Source organism: Nasonia vitripennis, chromosome 3, assembly GCF_009193385.2.
Source record: "Nasonia vitripennis strain AsymCx chromosome 3, Nvit_psr_1.1, whole genome shotgun sequence".
Classification (NCBI taxonomy): Eukaryota; Metazoa; Arthropoda; class Insecta; order Hymenoptera; family Pteromalidae; genus Nasonia; species Nasonia vitripennis.
In genome coordinates, this window is record NC_045759.1 from 14414011 (window position 1) to 14432757 (window position 18747).

General features: G+C 46.5%; 2 protein-coding genes across 5 annotated transcripts in view; one reads left to right on the plus strand and one right to left on the minus strand.

The window, feature by feature from the left end:
- Positions 1–18747, minus strand: part of LOC100118137 (heterogeneous nuclear ribonucleoprotein R) — a 48641-nt gene that overhangs the window by 29420 nt on the left and 474 nt on the right. For 2 of the 4 annotated variants that reach the window (XM_031927709.2, XM_032598457.1), the window contains exon 1: positions 9361–9508. The exons of 1 other annotated variant lie outside the window; for it this stretch is intronic. The gene's annotated coding sequence lies outside the window, so the exon portion shown is untranslated. Of the gene's footprint in view, positions 1–9360; positions 9509–18747 lie in introns of those variants that run through there. One more of the 4 variants, XM_032598474.1, reaches the window with a different exon arrangement.
- LOC100118177 lies at positions 10244–18647 on the plus strand. Its single transcript, XM_001602165.6, has 12 exons — positions 10244–12732; positions 12859–12974; positions 13046–13190; positions 13700–13829; positions 13901–14066; positions 14147–14327; positions 14408–14766; positions 15056–15212; positions 15800–15931; positions 16273–16390; positions 16697–16851; positions 17728–18647. Exons 1-12 carry the CDS (start codon positions 12038–12040, stop codon positions 17831–17833), a joined length of 2460 nt encoding a protein of 819 aa, XP_001602215.1. The 5' UTR covers positions 10244–12037; the 3' UTR covers positions 17834–18647.

Genomic DNA, 18747 nt, shown 5'->3' on the forward strand with positions numbered 1-18747 from the left:
CTCCGTCGCGGCTTTGTGCGCTTCGCCGGAGTGCATGACCCTGTATGCGAGAACGTGGGCTTTCTCGGAAGGAGACACGCGAATTTTTACGCCTGGAATCTATGCGCTTTCCGAATCGACGGCGTCTCGAGCATTCGTGGAATCAAAGGGCGAGAATTTCGAGAAAAATTCGCATCCGAGAGGGGCCCGAGAATCTCGACCGAACGGCCCTGGACCCAGCTAGCAACCCACGGAGAGAGAGAGAGAGAGAGAGAGAGAGAGAGAGAGAGTGTATATCCCTCTCCGAGGACGGTATCGTCTGGTCGAGGGTGCAGCAGCAGCAAGGTATATACCCGCGATGCCCCTCAGAAACGAGAAGGACGGAGCACGCGGAGAGGAGGAAACAGCGAGCAAAGGAACAACGACCGAGAAAGAGAGAGAGAGAGAGAGAGAGAGAGAGAGCCGAACCTGCGCGCGCGCGAGACAGACGAAGAGGGCCGAAAGGGTGATGTGGACGAAGAGTGAGAGAGAGAGAGAGGCAGCGAAAAGAGAGAAAAAGGAGAGAACCAAAGGGGGAGAGAGAGATAGAAGGGGAGGACAAAGCGAGACAGAAAATTAGTGAGAGAGAGAGAGAGAGGGACGGAGTGGACGACGACGATGTGCTTACAGACTGGTTCGCTCGCAGAAACCTGTTCCCCTTGTCCTTCCCTCTTTCTCTCTCTCTCTCTCTCTCTCTCTCTCTCTCTCTCTCTCTCTCTCTCTCTCTTCGTCGCCTCTGCCTCTCGATCTCCCGAACGCTGCGCGCGGAGCGCTGTGCTCACGCACATTCGCCGCGAACTTTTCTACTTTTCTGCTGATTATCCTTATAATGGACCCGAAATTCACTGCCCCTCTTTACTCGTGGATTTTTCCTATTTGTACGCGAAAATATTATTCGCGGCTTGTACGCTTTTGATAAAGTAACGGAGCGATTAATTCAAACCAAGTCTCTCTCTGAAAAAAAAAACAACAAACAATAGGTATACTTTTCGCGCAGCGCATCGAAAGTTTTTAATATATTTTTCACGAGAGAATCGCGAAACAAAAGCCCGTCGAGGGGCTTCCACCCGACGCTGCTACTGTTGCGTGAAAATTAAATACCTGTTGAATGTGTAAACTCTCTCTCTCTCTCTCTCTCTCTCTCACTCGTTCTTTCAACTTACTAATGCACGCCCGTATATACTGAGACAGAGGGAACTTTTTTAATTTCAACTTTTTCAACGCGCGCCAGCCCATCGCGAAGCTCTTTTCAAAATTAAACGATCGTTAACGGCTCATTATTCAGAAGCGCGGGAGGCCGTCGCTCATCTTTGTATGCACTATACCGAGCGAATTACGAAAAAAAAGAGTTCAATGCACTGCACCCCCTGATGCTGCGGCAGCAGAGGCTCTCGTCGGTTTAAAATTATCCGCGGACGTACAGCACCGAATCGAAATAAATCGCGACCTGCGCGGTATTATTGCGATGCGTCATCTTCGACGCTTATGGGAGAGGTAATTTTATGGAGCGGTTTGTACCATATATCGGGGGTGGCATAAGTGTGCTTCGATAAAGACATTATGTCCGATGATGCAACGGTCGGTATATGCTTAAGCAATACTGGGTTTTAATAATTTCTGAGGTGGAATTTTTCCTTATGCCAGGTTTTCGCAACGTTGCGTCATCCGCTACTTTTCGTACCAGCGGGTGAAATTCAACGATTTTTAACAGTTTCGTCGAGGTGAAGCTGTATTGATATTAATACTGTCCGGGCTGAATTTCAGAAAATGACATTTCATCACTCGGATTTGCTGCCAAAAGCAAGGCTGGTCATCAGTTGCGCAACTCAATTATTTATACACGCTATGCTGAAACAAATTATACCGAGAAGACACTTTGCCTGATTCACAATACTAATAATACAAACTCGTTCGATTCGGTATAAGATGCACCGCAGCGTATGCGGCTCCCGATGAATCAACAAACGAGCGTCGCGCTATCGATATATCGAGCTGCCATCACATTATACTCCCGTGACCGGTGAAAACTCAATGCGCAAGCGGGCCGTCCGACGCGATGTACAAACACACGTGCAGCGCACACAGTCTCTCTCTCTCTCTCTCTCTCTCGCGCGCGTCCTGCCGCCGTGCGCGGCATATAATGCACTTGAGGGAGCGTTTTTTCTCTCTCTCTCTCTCTCTCTCTTGCTCTCCATCTTTTGCACAGAGTCGCACGTTCGCGTTCGGCCATTGTCGTGGGAGGCTGAAATCCGAACGTCGGCGCATTATGTCGAGCTTTGTATGAATGGAAAAAGGGGGGCAAAAAGGGAGAAAGAGCGAGAGAGAAGGAAAAAAGAATCGCGCGTCTAGCCCACTTCCGTCCGGCGAGTGTATGTATGTGTGTACGTAAATGTGCGCGTATTATGCGAAAATATGTCCGCTGCACTTTCTCGTTGGCCTTCGATTCGTGATAATATTCGGGGGGCGAGTTATAAAGAAACGCCGATCAAAGGTACAAGGGTGCAGATCGTCCTTTCTGGCGCTTCCTTGAGTTTTCAAAAAACAGACTCATCTCCCCCACTCCTCCGTTGTGTTTGTATCAAACGAAAAGCTCGAAGCCGATGAAAAATTCTCTTTGAGTATAATTTCCTCGTCGTTTTCTCCACCCCCAAGCCTTATCCCCACCTCCGATCGCTCTCCTTTCTTCATCCGCACACTTCCCTCGAGCATATAACCCTTCTCGCACTTCCGTTTTTTCACGCACTCACGTGTATACGCGCCATTCTCTCCCCTTCCCTATACTCCTGTGCCCAGCGAGTTTGTCTATGTTTGATTGCTGATTAGACGGCCGCGCTTTTTGTGCGCCTGTGGCGCGAAACGGAGCTCCGTCTGGCTCGCTTTTCGATTGTCCTCTGCGGTTGGCTGCTGATTCTCTCTCTCTCTCTCTCGTCACTAACGCGCACGGCAGACGCCCGATGGTGCGAAAATAAATAGCAGAGAATGGCTCGTGCGAAACCGGCGAGAATGCGAGAGAGATCTTTCTTTGGGTTTCTATAAATTACGCGTGCCTGCGCTTTTGAGATTTTTGCCGGGGCTTCGCGTGAGAGCCTGTGTGTTTGTTTTATTTTGTAAACACGCGATTTTTATTGAAACCTCGAGTAGAATGGGCTTTTGTACGTGGCGAAATTGAAAATTGATATGGCATCGTTATTTATTATTTCCGTTATTCTAATTCGAGCTGAAGAATACGGCCATTAATAATTGACAGACGTGTGGGAGAGATAAGGGGTATTGGGTGTAATTAAATTTGGAGTTTATCGATCGGGACGATCCTAATCGCGGATTCTCGATCATTCGCTCCTGCCACTCGAGTTCGTTAATCTATCCGAGTTTTCATTAATAACCTATTAATACGTGTTTTTAACGTTGCTGCACGCTGGATACAACTTTAATGTGCCTCGTGCTTGCGCCACAACGTGAAGCAACAAAAGATATTGAAAATGCAATACCAAAAACAAATCCTCGATAAACCGCTGCAGTACTCGTTAATCATTCGTGAATTCTGATTCTCACGAAGAAAACAAAGCAGTGGATGGGCCTCGCGATTTCTCTGCTATAATCGCGCATCTGTACTCGCGCTATTTTTAACTTGCGAATCAATTCTGTTTACGTCCGACAGACGTTTGCACATCTCGCGTGCGACTCTCGTATACACTACTTACTCTTTATTGCGCGAATCGAGACCTTCCCGAGAAAGCTCATTAAACCATTTAATCCTCGAGCTATTTTTTTTTTTTTTTTTTTTTTTTAAAAAGGAAAAAAATCGCTCAATCAAAAGCGTCCTTCTTTGATCTCGCCGGGGTCTTGTCGCCAATCAATTCCGAGAAAACGATAAAGCTCTCGCGCCAACACTGCATTATCGCGATGGCGCGTAATCAGCGAGAGAGTTGACGCGAACCGCTGCCCTTTTATTTCCGCGCAAACTGCAGCGACGATACGAGTGTCGCAATAGAATTTTCGCAGGGAACTACGCCGATGCGTTGGCGAAAAGACCAGACGTTTCGTAATGCGATATATTCTGCTGTCTCGAGGATATACGTATAATTTTTCCGCGTTCCAAAAATCGCCAGCTTCACGCATTTTTGCACATGAGGTTGAGCTAAATATAGAAGCGCGAAAATTATGAATTTTATCAACGATGATCCACGTACTTATATTACAGTATATAGCGAGATGGAGAAGTAGAAAAAAAAGACGATTGCTCTCGTCGGTCCCTATATGGCTAGACTCTCTGCGTTCCGGCGTTTTGCGCCCCTTGCCCCTTTCGCGCCTAAACTCGTTTAGAGGCGTTGGACACTTTTGCTTGCATAAATTACGGAAATTAATATTTTATGCACGCGCACTGTAAAAAGTCTGTACTTTAGAGCGAGCCCAGGACAAATTTGAATTATCGGTTTCGTTTCGTTTTTCTAAAGGGGGGCGTCACTCGACGACCTGGAATCTCTGAATTTACTTTTTTCTCTCTACTCTCACTCTTCATCTTCGCACACACAGAGACGCGCTCTGTATTCCAAAGGGGTTCGTCCTCCTCTCTCTCTCTCTCTCTCTCTCTCTCTCTCCGTCTCCCTCGGTAATTAATGTAAAATACCGCGGATATCGTCGAAAGAGTAAAAATTAAGCGCGGGAAAAGACAAAAAGCCCCGTCTCCTCAGTCACTAGCGGCTAAAAAGCCGCGATCTTCCCTCGAAATTGAATGTATAAACTCTCTGTGGGACGCACAAAGGAAAAAAAGGGAAGAAAAGGCCCGGGGCCTCATAATGCAACGACTCGCGAGCGCATAAGTGCAACAGCAGAGAGAGAGAGGAGGACCGCAAGTGCTCTGCTACTGCACACAGCGCACGCGTCCGATAAACGCTGAAAGAAACGCGCCGGACGCGTCACAGTGTAAAATGTACGTGTATATGGGTATTTTCGCGCAGCGGGCTACGTTAGACGAATGACTCGATCGAGAGTGAGAGAGGGACCAGGAAAGGATGAATTACCCTCGATCCGATGCACAATCACAATGCACCTACGTATACACGCACGCATACGTTCGACTCTCTCTCTCTCTTTTACGCGTCGCGCTCGATATACACATTAAATCCGCATCTGCATCGGGAGCAGCAGCCGGCGCGCCTTTCCCACGTAAATATTGGGAGGATCGCGCGCGCTCCGACGCACATGCGCGCATGCATTACCAGAGAGAGAGAGAGAGAGAGAGAGAGAGAGAGAGAGAGAGAGAGAGTTAAGGGCGGGAAGAGAAGAAGAAGAAGAGACGGACAGACAAGAGCAGCAGCAGCAGCAGTAGCGCGCATGCGAAGAGGAGAGAGAGAGAGAGAGAGAGAGAGAGAAAGCGGATGCCGGAATTTTTCTCAGGATGAGCCGGACAGCCGGTGTACGCGCGTATATAACACACGAGGCGAAGCATTCCTCCTCTCTCCCTTGGCTTATACGGGCGGCGGCGGCGAGATATAGAGGGCATTAGCGACCCCCGGTCAGATGAGAGAAAACCTGTCCGCTGAGAAAATTTTTTCTGTGGCCCCCCTGCGAATCTAACCGGGCAGAGCAGCAGCGCATCCACTGCGCCTTTTGCTGTGGATATATAGGGGCGGACTGCAGAGCGCGAGGATGAGAAGATTTTTATACATATATCGTTGAAAATGAATTAAGCACTGTGTGGTTTGGCTTTGCTGCTCTCGCTCGCGCGGGTTAGCAGTAATTTTGGTTTTCTCTTTTCAGACCTTTGTGACCGGCTCTCTGCGCTCTATCTTTTGTTCTCGAGCCTCGGCTTCTTATATACACGGCGCGTAGCTCATCTCGCGCAGTTTTGCAGTTGCAAATTTCGAGAGATAAAGAGGGAGAAGTACAGGCGAACGTTTTTTCGAAATTCCGAAAAAGACCGGATACTTTTTCCTCTCCTTCTCAGTAGCGCGAGAGAAAGGGGTTTACGGCATGCACCTGGCGGGTAAACGCTCTCGGCCGCCGCATATACGCTCTTCCTCCGAGCGGTCCATACGCAGTTACGCAATTTCTGAAATTTTTATGTCTGTAGTGCAAGTATGTATACTCAACTGTTGCTCTCTCTCTCTCTCGAAGCTGATGGCTGATATGCTCTCTGCCGCACACGACGCAAGATTCGCTAGGCAACGCAGTAAGACACCATAGTAATGTCCTCTACTCGATCTCACTCACTCGTGCTATAATATATTGCAAAGTGTACACGGCTGCAGAGCGCAGTCTCTCGCTCTCTATCTCGCTCGGTTTCTGCAAGCCAACTGCAGTAGCGGCGCATCGGGGCACACACGTGTTTCGTCCACGTGTGCGGCGCAGCAGCGTAAAAGCTCCTTCTCTCTTTCTCTCTCTCTCTCTCTCTCTCTCTCTCTCTCTTTCCTTCCCCCGTTTCTCGGCAACATCTGTGCACTGTGCTGGACGGACGAGAGAGAGAGAGAGAGAAAGCCGCCCGTTTTACACACGCGGGAAGGAGAGAGGGAGAGAGGAGGGTGTGTATATACTTGTTGCGGCGGTGCTCTTGCGGATTTTTAGTGGATTCTTTTTGCCCGCTCTCTACACTCGGCAGCTTGTTGCAGCAGCGGCTCTTTGTGCGTAAAGTCTGCGTGTGCGTTATACATGAGCATATTCGGGGCAATGGAAGCAGGAAACTAACTCCCGATGAGAAGGGCATTGATCGATTGATTCGCGAGCGCGGTATAGACTTTTGTGCGCCGCTGATTAAGGGGATAAACGATTTCCTTTCGCGAATCCGCTCTCTCTCTCTCTCTCTCTCTCTTTCTCTCTCAGGTGATTGGCTTTGTGCGCTCGAGGAACTTGATTTCTGTATGTTTGACGGGAGGCTTTGTCGCGCTCCGACGCGATAATTGCGTTCGGAGAGGGGGGGGGGGTTGATACGAGCCCCCGATTGGCTGCGAATTGCATTATGCGCGAGAAGTCTAAGTCTCGAGGATCGATATTTTTATTATACGAGAGAAACTGTTATCGATAAATATACGCGGCCGTGGCCTTGAACTACCGGCGCTTCTATGAATAGTATAGTAGATACAACAAGGTGCATCGAATGGAGAACGAAGAGAGAAAAAAAGGAGAGCGCGCGCGAGTGGGGCATTAAAATATCAATGGGTCCTCGATCGGCGCGTCAAAACGACCCGGAGGCAATTATGAAATTCGAAAACCACGTACCCCCCTCTCCTTCTCGGTAGGGACTGGCCTCAGAATAAATACGCGAAATTCGGTATTTGCAGCTCACATGTACACATATAAGACAAAGAGAGAGAGAGAGAGAGAGAGAGAGAGAGAGAGAGAGAGAGAGAAGAGAGAAAAAGCGAAAAGGGGGTCGGAGTATAGCGTCTCGAAGGTTTACTTTAACACTCGAATTCGCGCTCGAAGACGGGCCTATAGGACCCTATGTGCCATATACAAATAGAGAAGCCGTACATATGCGGCATACGTGCGAGGCACCGAAAAGCGCATCGGCGTGTATACGCAGGGCACCGCAGTGGGGCTCAATTTCCTCGATTAAACAGCGACGGCGGCGTCCCTCTCCTAGACAAAGCCGCGGGCCTGCTCTACTATAGGAGCAAAACGAAAGCGGCCGGCGCGCCACCAGCAGCAGCGCTGGAAGAGGAGGAGAGAGACGAAGAAGAAGAAGGATCGAAGCCCCAGGTGCTGCCGTACTGCCCCCAGCAAAGGGCCCAGCGGAGAGAAAAATATCTCTCTGGCGGGGCGAGAGCGAGCCGGTGCAGTCCCCGCTCTATATATATATATATGTGTATGTATATATATATATATATATATATATATACAGAAGGGGAGACTGCGCAGGGGGTCGTTGGACCAGGGCGCTATCTAAATTACCATGATAAAGCCCGCCTCAATGTTATGTCCTATTAAGTCACAGCTTTGTTTTCGCTCTGCTCTCTTTCTCTCTCTCGCACTTTTCTGTCCCGCTAGATTTTTGCCTCGACTACGCCGTATATACACTCGTGTGGACGATGGGAATCATCGCTCCTGCGTATGTGTGTGTGTGTGTGTGTGTGTGTGTGTGTGTACGTAAAATCGTCCGAGGGGTGAAGGAAGAAGAAGAAGAAGAAGAGGAAGAAGACTGTGACCTAATGCGCTGACGCGCATCTTCTTCGTGTACACATACACACACATGTGTATCTATACCGTAGCTTCGAGTACAGGTATACACGCTCGCCTGAGCAAGAGAGAGTGGACACGGGCTTTCGGCGGAAAGCGAGACAAAAGTAAGGAGATTGCGGTCAAGGATAAAAGGGTTGAAGCCCCTCCGCCCGATATCCGCGAATATTTCCGTTCTCTATACTATACTTGTGTGCTGCTATACTATAAGGCTGCTGCAGCGACAGAGCAGAAGCACTCGAAAAACCAAAATTGCGGTTCACTTCGTTGCCGAGAGAGAGAGAGAGAGAGAGAGAGAGAGAGAGAGAGAGAGAGAGAGAGAGACTACTCTTTTTGCGCTCGCGTTTTCTTCCAGCTTCTCGTGGTTTTCGACTCTTCGGTGGGAACTCGCGATGAGCGATAATAACCGGGGGGAGAAAGTTGATGCAACTTGCGCTGTGAACTGAGTTTTCAGTACTATTATTATTGTCTATTCGATGCTACCTTATCGAGGCATAATCGCGTTTGACGAATAAAAGCAACGCGTGAAAAATCCCGATCGATAACAGCGAAAGAATTCAATTCAAGTACAACTCGAGCAAAGACCCAACGTTATCCGGAAACGAATTTTCGCTCAGCTCGCGTGCTATGACCTATATACTCTCATACACACAACGCCTACGCGAGACAGATCACGTGCCGGAGACTCGATGCCTCGGCTCGCCGCAAGTAGTAACAGACAAAAGATCCGTCTCCGACTGGATCCCCTCGAAAAATCGCTAAAAATCGATACTTACACCAGAGCGAAAGTCAAAAGTCGAGCGATACCAGTCTGACGACTGTACGCGAGTGAATCATCGATTCCACGTTTTCGATTTCCGTTCGCGAAAAAAGCACCGGCAGCGGCGCCGCCGCTCAGCTCTCGTGCAAAAACGCTCACTCACACATGTACACACGCTCACCGCCAATGGGTAACATCCGCGAGCGGAAATTATAACCTATCCGGATGGCGCTCCTCTCTCTCTCTCTCTCTCTCTCTCTCTCTCTCTCTCTCTGCCCTCCGTCGGCGGTTCGCGAAACTTAACCTCATTTTTTCGCGAATCGCACCTCTCTCGACGAGGAGAAAAAAGCTCGAGCCGGAGAGTCGCTGCCTAGAAGGCGAGAGGAAAAATACTGATGCAGAAATACCTGTTGCAAGCCGGGGAGCGTGCAGTGCGTGCCCGAGGTAGAAGAAGAAGAAGCAGCAGCTTCGAGTGGTAGTCGATCGCTATGTCCGTCGATCGGCGCAAAAAAAGTCCTTCGCCGCTCTCTCTCTCTCTCTCTCTCTCTCTCTCTCTCTCTCTCTCTCTCTCTCTCTCTAGTCTCTGGCTCTGCTGCAGTCGCGCCGACTCAGTTCGTGCACTCTGTTGCCGTAAAAAAACTATATGCGCGATATGTAGCCGATACAGTATAGCCAACACACGCGCGGCGACGATTTATTCGCGTCTATCGGTCTATCGATTCGATCGATATACTTGTTGTACAGGGCGGCGCGCGGGAAATCGGGAAAAGCTCGGCGGCGATCTCTCAACTCAACGACTCTCGGCGATTTCCATGCTCGATCCTCTCGGGAAATGTCTATATGGACGACGCGCTGCTCTGGTCTCTGCCTGCTCTGCGCGCGCGGCGAGCGCACTCTTTCGTTCCGTGTGTGTGTCTCTCTTTTCCACCTCCTCCGCCGCCACCGCCAACGCGCGAGAGAGCGAGACCGAGTCGAGAGAGAAAGATATAGGTATGTACGTATATGTGTATGCGGAGAGAGAGACGAGTGTGTGTTGCCGAACGCTCGCCGCGCTGACGTCACTGGTTGTTATACGCGCCCGGCCCTGTACGCTTATATGTGCGCCGCTGCTTAGGCTTTTATCACAACGAGAACGGGTTTTTGGAGATTTCGCGAGGTTTTCGGCCAGTTTTCGTATACGGCCGGCTGTGCGAATAACGAGATAGATAAAATGCGTTCGGGTAAAGGAGAGAATGGTACTCGAGCTATACATCGTTCCTGAGGATTTTAGTATGATTTTTTTTTTTTTTTTTTTTTTTTTTTTTTTTTGAGACCATGATTCTTAACCATCCAGCAAGAATTAACAAGCTTGCGGCTTCAGCGATGACTGTTTCTAGTTGAGTCTCGATCATAAATAAAGCTATCGATAATAATTCCGAGTATTAGAAAAATTGCACCGATTATAACCGCATAACATTGCAGTATAGGCTACTCAGTTTCGCGTCATCGTCGATTTAATCATTTATAAATGTTAGCCAATGGCTCAAATTTATAATAAGCAATGTTAGGAAGTTATAAGATGGTCTAGAGTGTGAATAAAGTTTCCTATAACATAGCAAAATGAAAATAAAAATGCGATTTCTTGCACTTTTATTTTCACAAGTTTGCTGCACGTCGCAAATTTTGCTGTACTCTACTACAACATTGCATCAAATGTCGTCAGATTAATGTTAAAGTTTGTTTTAATATTTCGATAAAGATTAGCAAAGTTACCTATGAAAAATTATTCAGAAAAATTATACTTTTAAAACAGTTGGACGCGACTGCAATCTATAAGTAGAATAAAGGTACAATAAAACTAGATAGCGTAACAACTTTTTTATCAGCAGTATTCCAAGGAATGCCGATTTTTCCGCAATCTTACGATCGTCGACAAAAGAACTTTTAAAAAAATTTCACAATGTTTTTGGAGGCATGCCTTGAATAATTGAATAAAATATCGTAGCGAAAAAAATTGCATCCTAGCACCTAAAAAGATACATCCTGCAGGAATGTTTAATGGCTTGCAAAATTAAGCATCGCCGACACTCGAAGATAAGCGAACGCGCAAAGTAAGCCGAAGCACATACACACATCAAGTACGTTACTATTTGTCAACTTGGTAATCGAGTAACATGACTCAATGCATGCGCGACGCGTCGCCCGCTCCGTTGAGACACATTCATCTCGTGCAGCACACTCCAATACCAAATGCACTCCCGCATCATGCGGACGAGCGAGACCTCTCTTACTCTCATCATGATTCGGGCCAATTTTCCCTTTCGGGCGTAATCCTCAATTAATCTCAATCTGTATTTTTGCAATGCAGCTACGCCCAGTTCCAATCGCTTTGTTCAATGTTTCGTTCGCCTGTATTTGTGTATATTTCTCGGTATAAAGTGTCCTCGTCCGCGCAATTTCCTCCTCGGGGAAAAAATTACACGTTGCGTTTCTCGGAACTCGATATATCTCGCTCAGCGAATCTTCCTCATTACGGCAAAATGCTTATGTATAGACTCCCGTAAAAGAATCATTAGGCTACCACCGCACACGGAGACGCCCTGCGTATACACAGCTGATTAGGGCGTCCCTGCAGTCGAGCCCACAATGGCTGTCCCGAAGCTGAAACTCTGCGTAGTTCACCAATAAAATCGAACCTCCGAATCAGCGCAGGTTCCCCCTGTGCATAAGAACGCCGTACCGAATCAACAATCACGAGCTCTCAGCCGACGCTTCATTCACAAACATTCCAGACGCCAACCGACTTTTTCCCACCTACGCCGTTGTGAACGCCGCCGCATTCCGCGTTCATAGGCGTGTTTGTTTCTCTCTCTCTCTCTCTCTCTCTCTCTCTCTCTCACTCTCTCCCGCTTACTCACTCCCGCGGCGGCGTGTCACGGTGAGCGTTGAACGTTGGATGTTAGGCGTTAGCCTGCATCGCACACTACTCGCGCGCTCGCACACCCGAATTTCCTCTCCGCGTCCTCGTGAGGACGATGAGGAGACGCCTTTAGCGGGATCGCCAGCTCACAAGGACTAGAGAGAAGAACAAGCAAGAGAAGCGAGATGAGGGAGGTAGCGCGACGGGTCGCTCTGGCCGCGCTGGTCGGCTGCTACCTGTTGGGCGTAGTCCGAGCACAGAACGACAGGAAAGACTACTACGAGACTTTCGGCGACCAATCGCCTCCGGACTGGCTGGCTCGCGATGCCTTCGACGAGATTCGCCATAAGATGGACAAAGTCAACCAGGACAACTGCCAGATCCAGCATCTCGACGACCTCTACCTGCCCGGGGACAGTGTATCCCACCTGCCGGACATCAAGGAAATCAACATCAACCCCATCTTCCCCAACAGGACGGCCTTGCTGCACATTCACAACATGGCTCTCACCAGGAGCTTCTACTGGAGTTATATCCTGCAGTCGAGGAACTACAAGCCGCCCATCAACGACACCTACGACCCTGGTATGATGTACTACTTCCTGTCTACCGTGGCTGATGTCTCCGCCAATCCCTACATCAACGCCTCGGCCATCTACTTTGCCCCCAACATGTCCTTCTCCTCGTCGTACAGAGGATTCTTCAACAAGACCCTGCCCAGGTTCGCACCCAGGACATTCAGGGCTGATGACTTCAACGATCCCGTGCACATCGAGAGGATATCCACGAGGAACACTTTTACAGTGCAAGATCTTGGAGCTTTCCCCAAGAGTCAGCTAAGCAAGGATTATACCACTGACTACTATAGGATAAACGAATGGTGAGTAACAAAATTATAGGGTATGTTTGAGCGTGCAAATGATGTGTGATAGCAGGAGGATAGTGTGAATTTTCATTGGATTCCAGTTCCCATGCAAACTGGTTTTAACGGTTTCCAATTTTTCAGGTACAAAAAGTGGTTGCCAGATGATCCAACCAGACACGATACTAAAATGACATACCAAGTGGAAATAAGATATGCAAATAACACAAACATTACTCATACCTTCCACGGTCCCAGAGGTGGGTTGGAAAATACAATGCAGTTAGAAAAACTGAAAGAGTCGCAATTTTAAAATAAACTTGATTTTCAGGCCCTCACGAGGAAGGTGGGCCGGTAAAATGGATAAGACCCTACTTTGATTGTGGACGCTCAAACCGTTGGCTTTTCGCAGCTGTCGTTCCAATTGTGGACTTGTACCCTCGTTATACTGGATTCAGGCACATTGAAATCCCAAGGTGAGATTTTTCCACAAGGAATGCATTGGTGCAGCAATGCAAGCAGTTGCATTAGAGCTCGATATTTCTCAAAAAATTGCATTGTGCAGAGGATGCACAGATAGATACCAGGGGACGATTGCTCTCTCATTACTATTATAATTTATTCGCATCCCTTTGAAACCCTCTAAGAGGGTGTGTGCCCTATCTGTACTGGTCAAGCAGGAATGTCCTTTCAGACTGCTCACACGTGTGAAATACGACGGGACGATAGGATTAAAGCACTTAAAGGATTAAGAAGGGTCTGTAGTCAGATTTCAAAAATCTGCACTTTTTTGAAGATCCCTATAAAATTTGTGTAGCCCTTTGTATCTCATACAAGTGTCTGTGTCCCATTCATTCTTGCTTATCATAAACAAATGCATTTCTACAAATGAGTTTTATGCAATTGTTATGTTAACTCAAAAGCTTGACTTTTATTTACACGATTTTTATCACAAAGTGTTAAAACTTGATTCTTTTTATTCCAGATATACAGCTGTCTCAGTTGTAGAAATGGACTTTGATAGGATAGATATCAATCAGTGTCCTAGGGGACAAGGTAACGCAGGGCCTAATAGATTTGCAAATACCGCTAGGTGTAAAATGGAGACAACAGAGGTAAGCCAGGCTGTTGCATTTTAGATACACTCAATTACAAAGTGTTAATGTAACGTATCTATTGTTTACAGTGTGAACCACTTCACGGCTGGGGCTTCCGAAGAGGCGGCTACATGTGCAGATGTAAACCGGGTTGGCGATTGCCGTATGTGGTGAGGCGGCCTTATCTCGGGGAGATCATCGAGAGAGCCTCGGCAGAGCAGTATTACAACGGATTCGATTGTGCAAAGATTGGCTGTAAAAATGCTTTTATTCGAATTTCACCGGGGTAGACTAGTTTTACGTAAAAATACTAAAAATCACGTTTATCGCTCCAGGGATTCAAAAGCGGCCGGCCGAGCTGACAAAGGCGACGGAATACATGAAGGAGAAGTATCTCGAACAATACTACGAGTATAAGAATTACTCAGTAGGACCGGATTCTCTGCACACCGACAAAATGAACATACACGAAGTTCTTAAATTCATATATGGCGTCCACGAGAGCAACTGTCACAAGTGCGTATACATCCCGAATTATTTTATTTTATCAATTTGCGATTAAAATTGAAATTAATCGTTCTCCATCGCATTTACAGATACACCGACGAACAGCTACGTCTACCGGGCGACATAGCTCACAGTGTAGACGAGTTCTACGAGAACGAAGCGAAGATGGCAACGCGTCTGGCCAACTTTATCAGTTCGTTCCTGCAAGTTTCCGACCCGGAGGAAGTCTACTCGGGCAAGAGAGTGGCCGATAAACCGCTTAACGAAGATCAGATGATCGCCGAAGTCGTCGCGCTGCTATTCGGTAACTCAAGGATCTGGTCAGCGGGTGTCTACTGGGATCGCAACAAGTTCACCAATCGCACCTATTTCGCCCCGTACGGGTACAAGGAAAAGCTCAATGATCTCAAACTCAAAGTCGAAGACCTAGCAAGACTCAATACTACTGGTAGTTATGATTTTTAACTCCATTACATTCATTGCTATACTGTTGTGGGTTTCTTTGGAAATATTTTATAGACCAAAGAAATTTAAAATGCTTTCTTAACTTGCGCAAAGTTTCAATAATTTTTTCATAATACAAGTATACAAACATTCGAAAAAGTAGAAGAAAAAAAAAGAATTCAATTTGCGCAGATAGTAAAGGTGAAACTTGAATTTGAACTCACAGCTGCGTAAGTATAGCCTCCTAAAGAAAACAATAAGAACGAACAATAAGACAATATTATTTATCGCAGAGGAGCTGTACACGAACAACGAGTGGTTCCAACTGCTGAAGAACCGTTGGGCCGCGAATCACGACGATCTCGAGAAATATTTCCTAAAAATGATGGTGCGCTACAACGAGACCGGCGAATCCTTGAAAAAATACGAGCACTACCCGACCTTCTACAGGTAAGCTCAATCGTGCCCTCCTAGCCCTTCCCTGCCGCCTGTTTCTCTTTCTCTTTCTCTCTCTCTCTCTCTCTCTCTCTCTCTCTCTCTCTTGCCCGTCCATGTTTTCGGCTCTTTAATAAATTTTTTGGTCCGAAATAAAAACATCCGAGAGAGAGACAGAGGAAGCTACTCCTGCTGTCGCTTTCTCTTTCTCTCCTCCTCCCTTTATCCATAGGCAGATTCCTGTTCAATGCCGCGCTTGAACTTTCCCACATAACTCTCTGCAAATAGAGGAAGCCTCGCCGCAGAGGCGTCGACGACGGCGGCGGCGAGGAGAGAAAGAGAGAGAGAGAGAAAGAAAAACAGAGAGAGATAGAGAGAGAGAGAGAGAGAAGGACGCTCTCTCTCTTCGCGGGGGGTTATCTGCGCTGCGCTCTACGTGTAATTTATTTTAATGCGCTTGCGGATGGGGCGGGTCGTTCGTCTCCTCCTCTTCTTCAGCTTCTATCTCTCATATATGTATATATACAATATATACATATATGAGATACACATATATATATATATATACACAAGTATAAACACATGTGCGTCTGTCTGCGTAGGGCGGCAAACCTGAACCACGGCTACTGGACCGTCCCTTACTTCGATTGTAACGGCAAAGTGAAGAAATGGTTAATTACCTATGCATCCCCCTTTTTCGGCTGGGACAGCCTCAAAGACAAACTGGAATTCAAGTGAGTATATGCCCCCGTGCGTTCGTGCCTCCCTCTGCTACCACCGCTGCTGCTGCTGCGGCTGCTGCCGGTGAATCTTCTCTCCTCGAGCTCGAGACTGTGAGATAGTTGGAGCGAGGAACCTGTTCTGGAGTCCGCTCGACTGTCTGTCGCTCCCGCTCTGTCTCTCTCTTGCCATCAGCGAGAGATAGCAGAGCACGAGCACAGAGAGAACGAGAGCGAGAGAGAGAGAGAGAGAGAGAGAGAGAGAGAGAGAGAGAGAGAGAGAGAGAGAGAGAGAGAGAGATGATCAAAGGAGGGAGGTTAAAGGAAGATCATATTTAACATTAAGACACTTACAGGGGTGTCGTAACTGTGACCATGGACTTGCTACAGCTGGATATCAACCAGTGTGACGATAAATTCAATGTTCCCAACGCGTTTAAGGGGACGCACAAGTGCGACAAAAAATCCTCATACGTGAGTTCTGCTACTGCTGCTTCTTCTCCTTTTTTATTATTTTTTCTCTCTGCGTGTCTCTTCTACGCCGTGGCCTTTGAAATTTCCTCCCGTATATCTGCCGCTGGCTCGATCTCGCCGCCTCTAATTGTTGGCCTCGTCAAAGTGCGAGCCGACTGTGTTCTCCACGCGTGAGCGCGGGGTAATTAATGACGTCGACGGCGGCGGCGGCGGCGGCAGATAATGAAGACTTTTCAGCAACGGCATTAATCTTTACAATCCTGTCTGTACCTATACACTACCATTCGCCTATTTGTTCTTTCACAGTGCGTACCGATACTGGGACGTGGATTCGACAGTGGCGGCTACAAGTGCGAATGCAAGCAAGGCTACGAGTACCCGCTTGAAGATCTGATAACGTACTACGATGGGCAGCTGGTCGAAGCCGAGTTCACCAACATCGTCGAGGACAAGGAGACTAGGTAAACACGATCGCTCGGGGCTTTCTTTTCTTTTGGCGACGCGCCGGCAAGGGGAGATGCAACGATGCGGCTGTGTCGCTGCTGATGCACCGGTATCGTTCGCTCCTCGGATTTGGGAATGTGTCGGGGTCTTTGTTTGAGAATCACGGGGAGTTCAAAGAAAACGCAAATCGTTGAGCTTATCAGCTTCGATGCGTGGCCTTTTGCGAGAGATAATTTAGCAACGAACTGAAATTTAAATTTTCACAAGTCAATCCATAAGGCGCTGCGAAGCGCAATTTCATAAATTAAATTTACGCTTACGTGCGAGAAAATTCACGGTAAATTGAATTTCAAGTGCAGTATAGCTGCGCTTCGTGAGAGCTATTCAAAGTTCGCAAAAAATGTCAAGCTGCAAAGTTGCACCATAATAATGCGCACGTGAAAGGCCAATTTTTCGCCCCTACTGTATTCTGCGAGATTCGCAGGGGGTCCAGTGTCAGAATCGCAGGGGAGCATATAGTTGTGCTCATTCGCGATCAATACGTGGTCTTTCGTAGAATAACAAACGTGGTGATTTTAAAATTCGTTTAAAAAATAAACATCGCATTGTCTGATCAATTTATGAAAAGTAATTCACTCCTACTTTTCTCGTTCGAGATTTGCATGATATTTCATCGGACAAAGTGTACTTTTTTACTTTCAATCTTCAAATCAATGTTGCCTTAATCTTGAACTAAATTTACTATCATAGATATAAAACGTGTAATTCGGAACAATTTTTATAATGTCGATGGCAAACATTCGAGGAAAGAAAAGAAAACGTCTAGTTATGCAACACAGCAACCTTCGACCTCGAAACTCATTAACATTTACAAAAATTACATTTGCTTTCAGGTACGACATATACAAATGCCGCTTAGCGGGTGCCGCCTCAATGCAATTCAGTTGGGTGCTGCTTCTGCTGACCATAGCGCTATTCTACCCCAACCATCGACGGTAGAGCACAAAGACGCGGACCAAAATTTTTTTTATACGCGCAAAACGTAGGGAAAAATGCTTACCCTAAGAGCGTAAATTCCAAGATTTTAACGATTAGTTAGCACGTAAGACTTTTACTATAATCAATAGTACAACAAATCTAAAATTGAATCTCGAAGTCACTTACCGACTTGAATAACGTCTCCGTCCATAAGGAACAAATTTTTTAGAAATAGATTTTTATAATTGCCTAATTTTTAATTAAACGACGCGAAGCATAAAAACTGCATTGACGTGTAGTTTATTTGTAGATATTTCTAGATAAGTGTCTGTTTGCATGATTTATAACGACCAGTTAGTGTTGCAATTGCCTTTTCAAATGTTTTAAAAGATGTGCCTTTAAATTTTATAAAACTAGAATCTCAAAATCAAATTTTACTATCATTAGGTAAAGTGTAGTATTTCATACAAATAGACTTCGCCTTTAATGGATAAGTGCCTTCTAATGAATCTAAAGCACTAATGCAAGGTGAACATCCATTCAATTGTTTTGTATTATTTTGTAATCTTTAATGAATTTGCAAGAAGTAATCGATATAAAAATTACTATAGACTCTGTACCTAATGAACGATAGATGTAATTAACAATGACAATTTTACAAGTATGAGATTTTAAATATGTCTGTTAATACATCGATAAGTAGTTATTTAATTACTGTTAAATTATAAATGATGTAATTGATCCATTTTACTAAATCACATTCCGTCCATGTTTTCTACATTTTGTATACATTTATACAATGCTTGAATGCAAATAAATGAATCTCAAAATAACACACTGTTACCGAAAAACTTTTTTATATTTAAATAACCTCCCTAAAGATTGACCGAAACGAACATCATATTCAAATGAAAATAGCAATCGCATACACAATA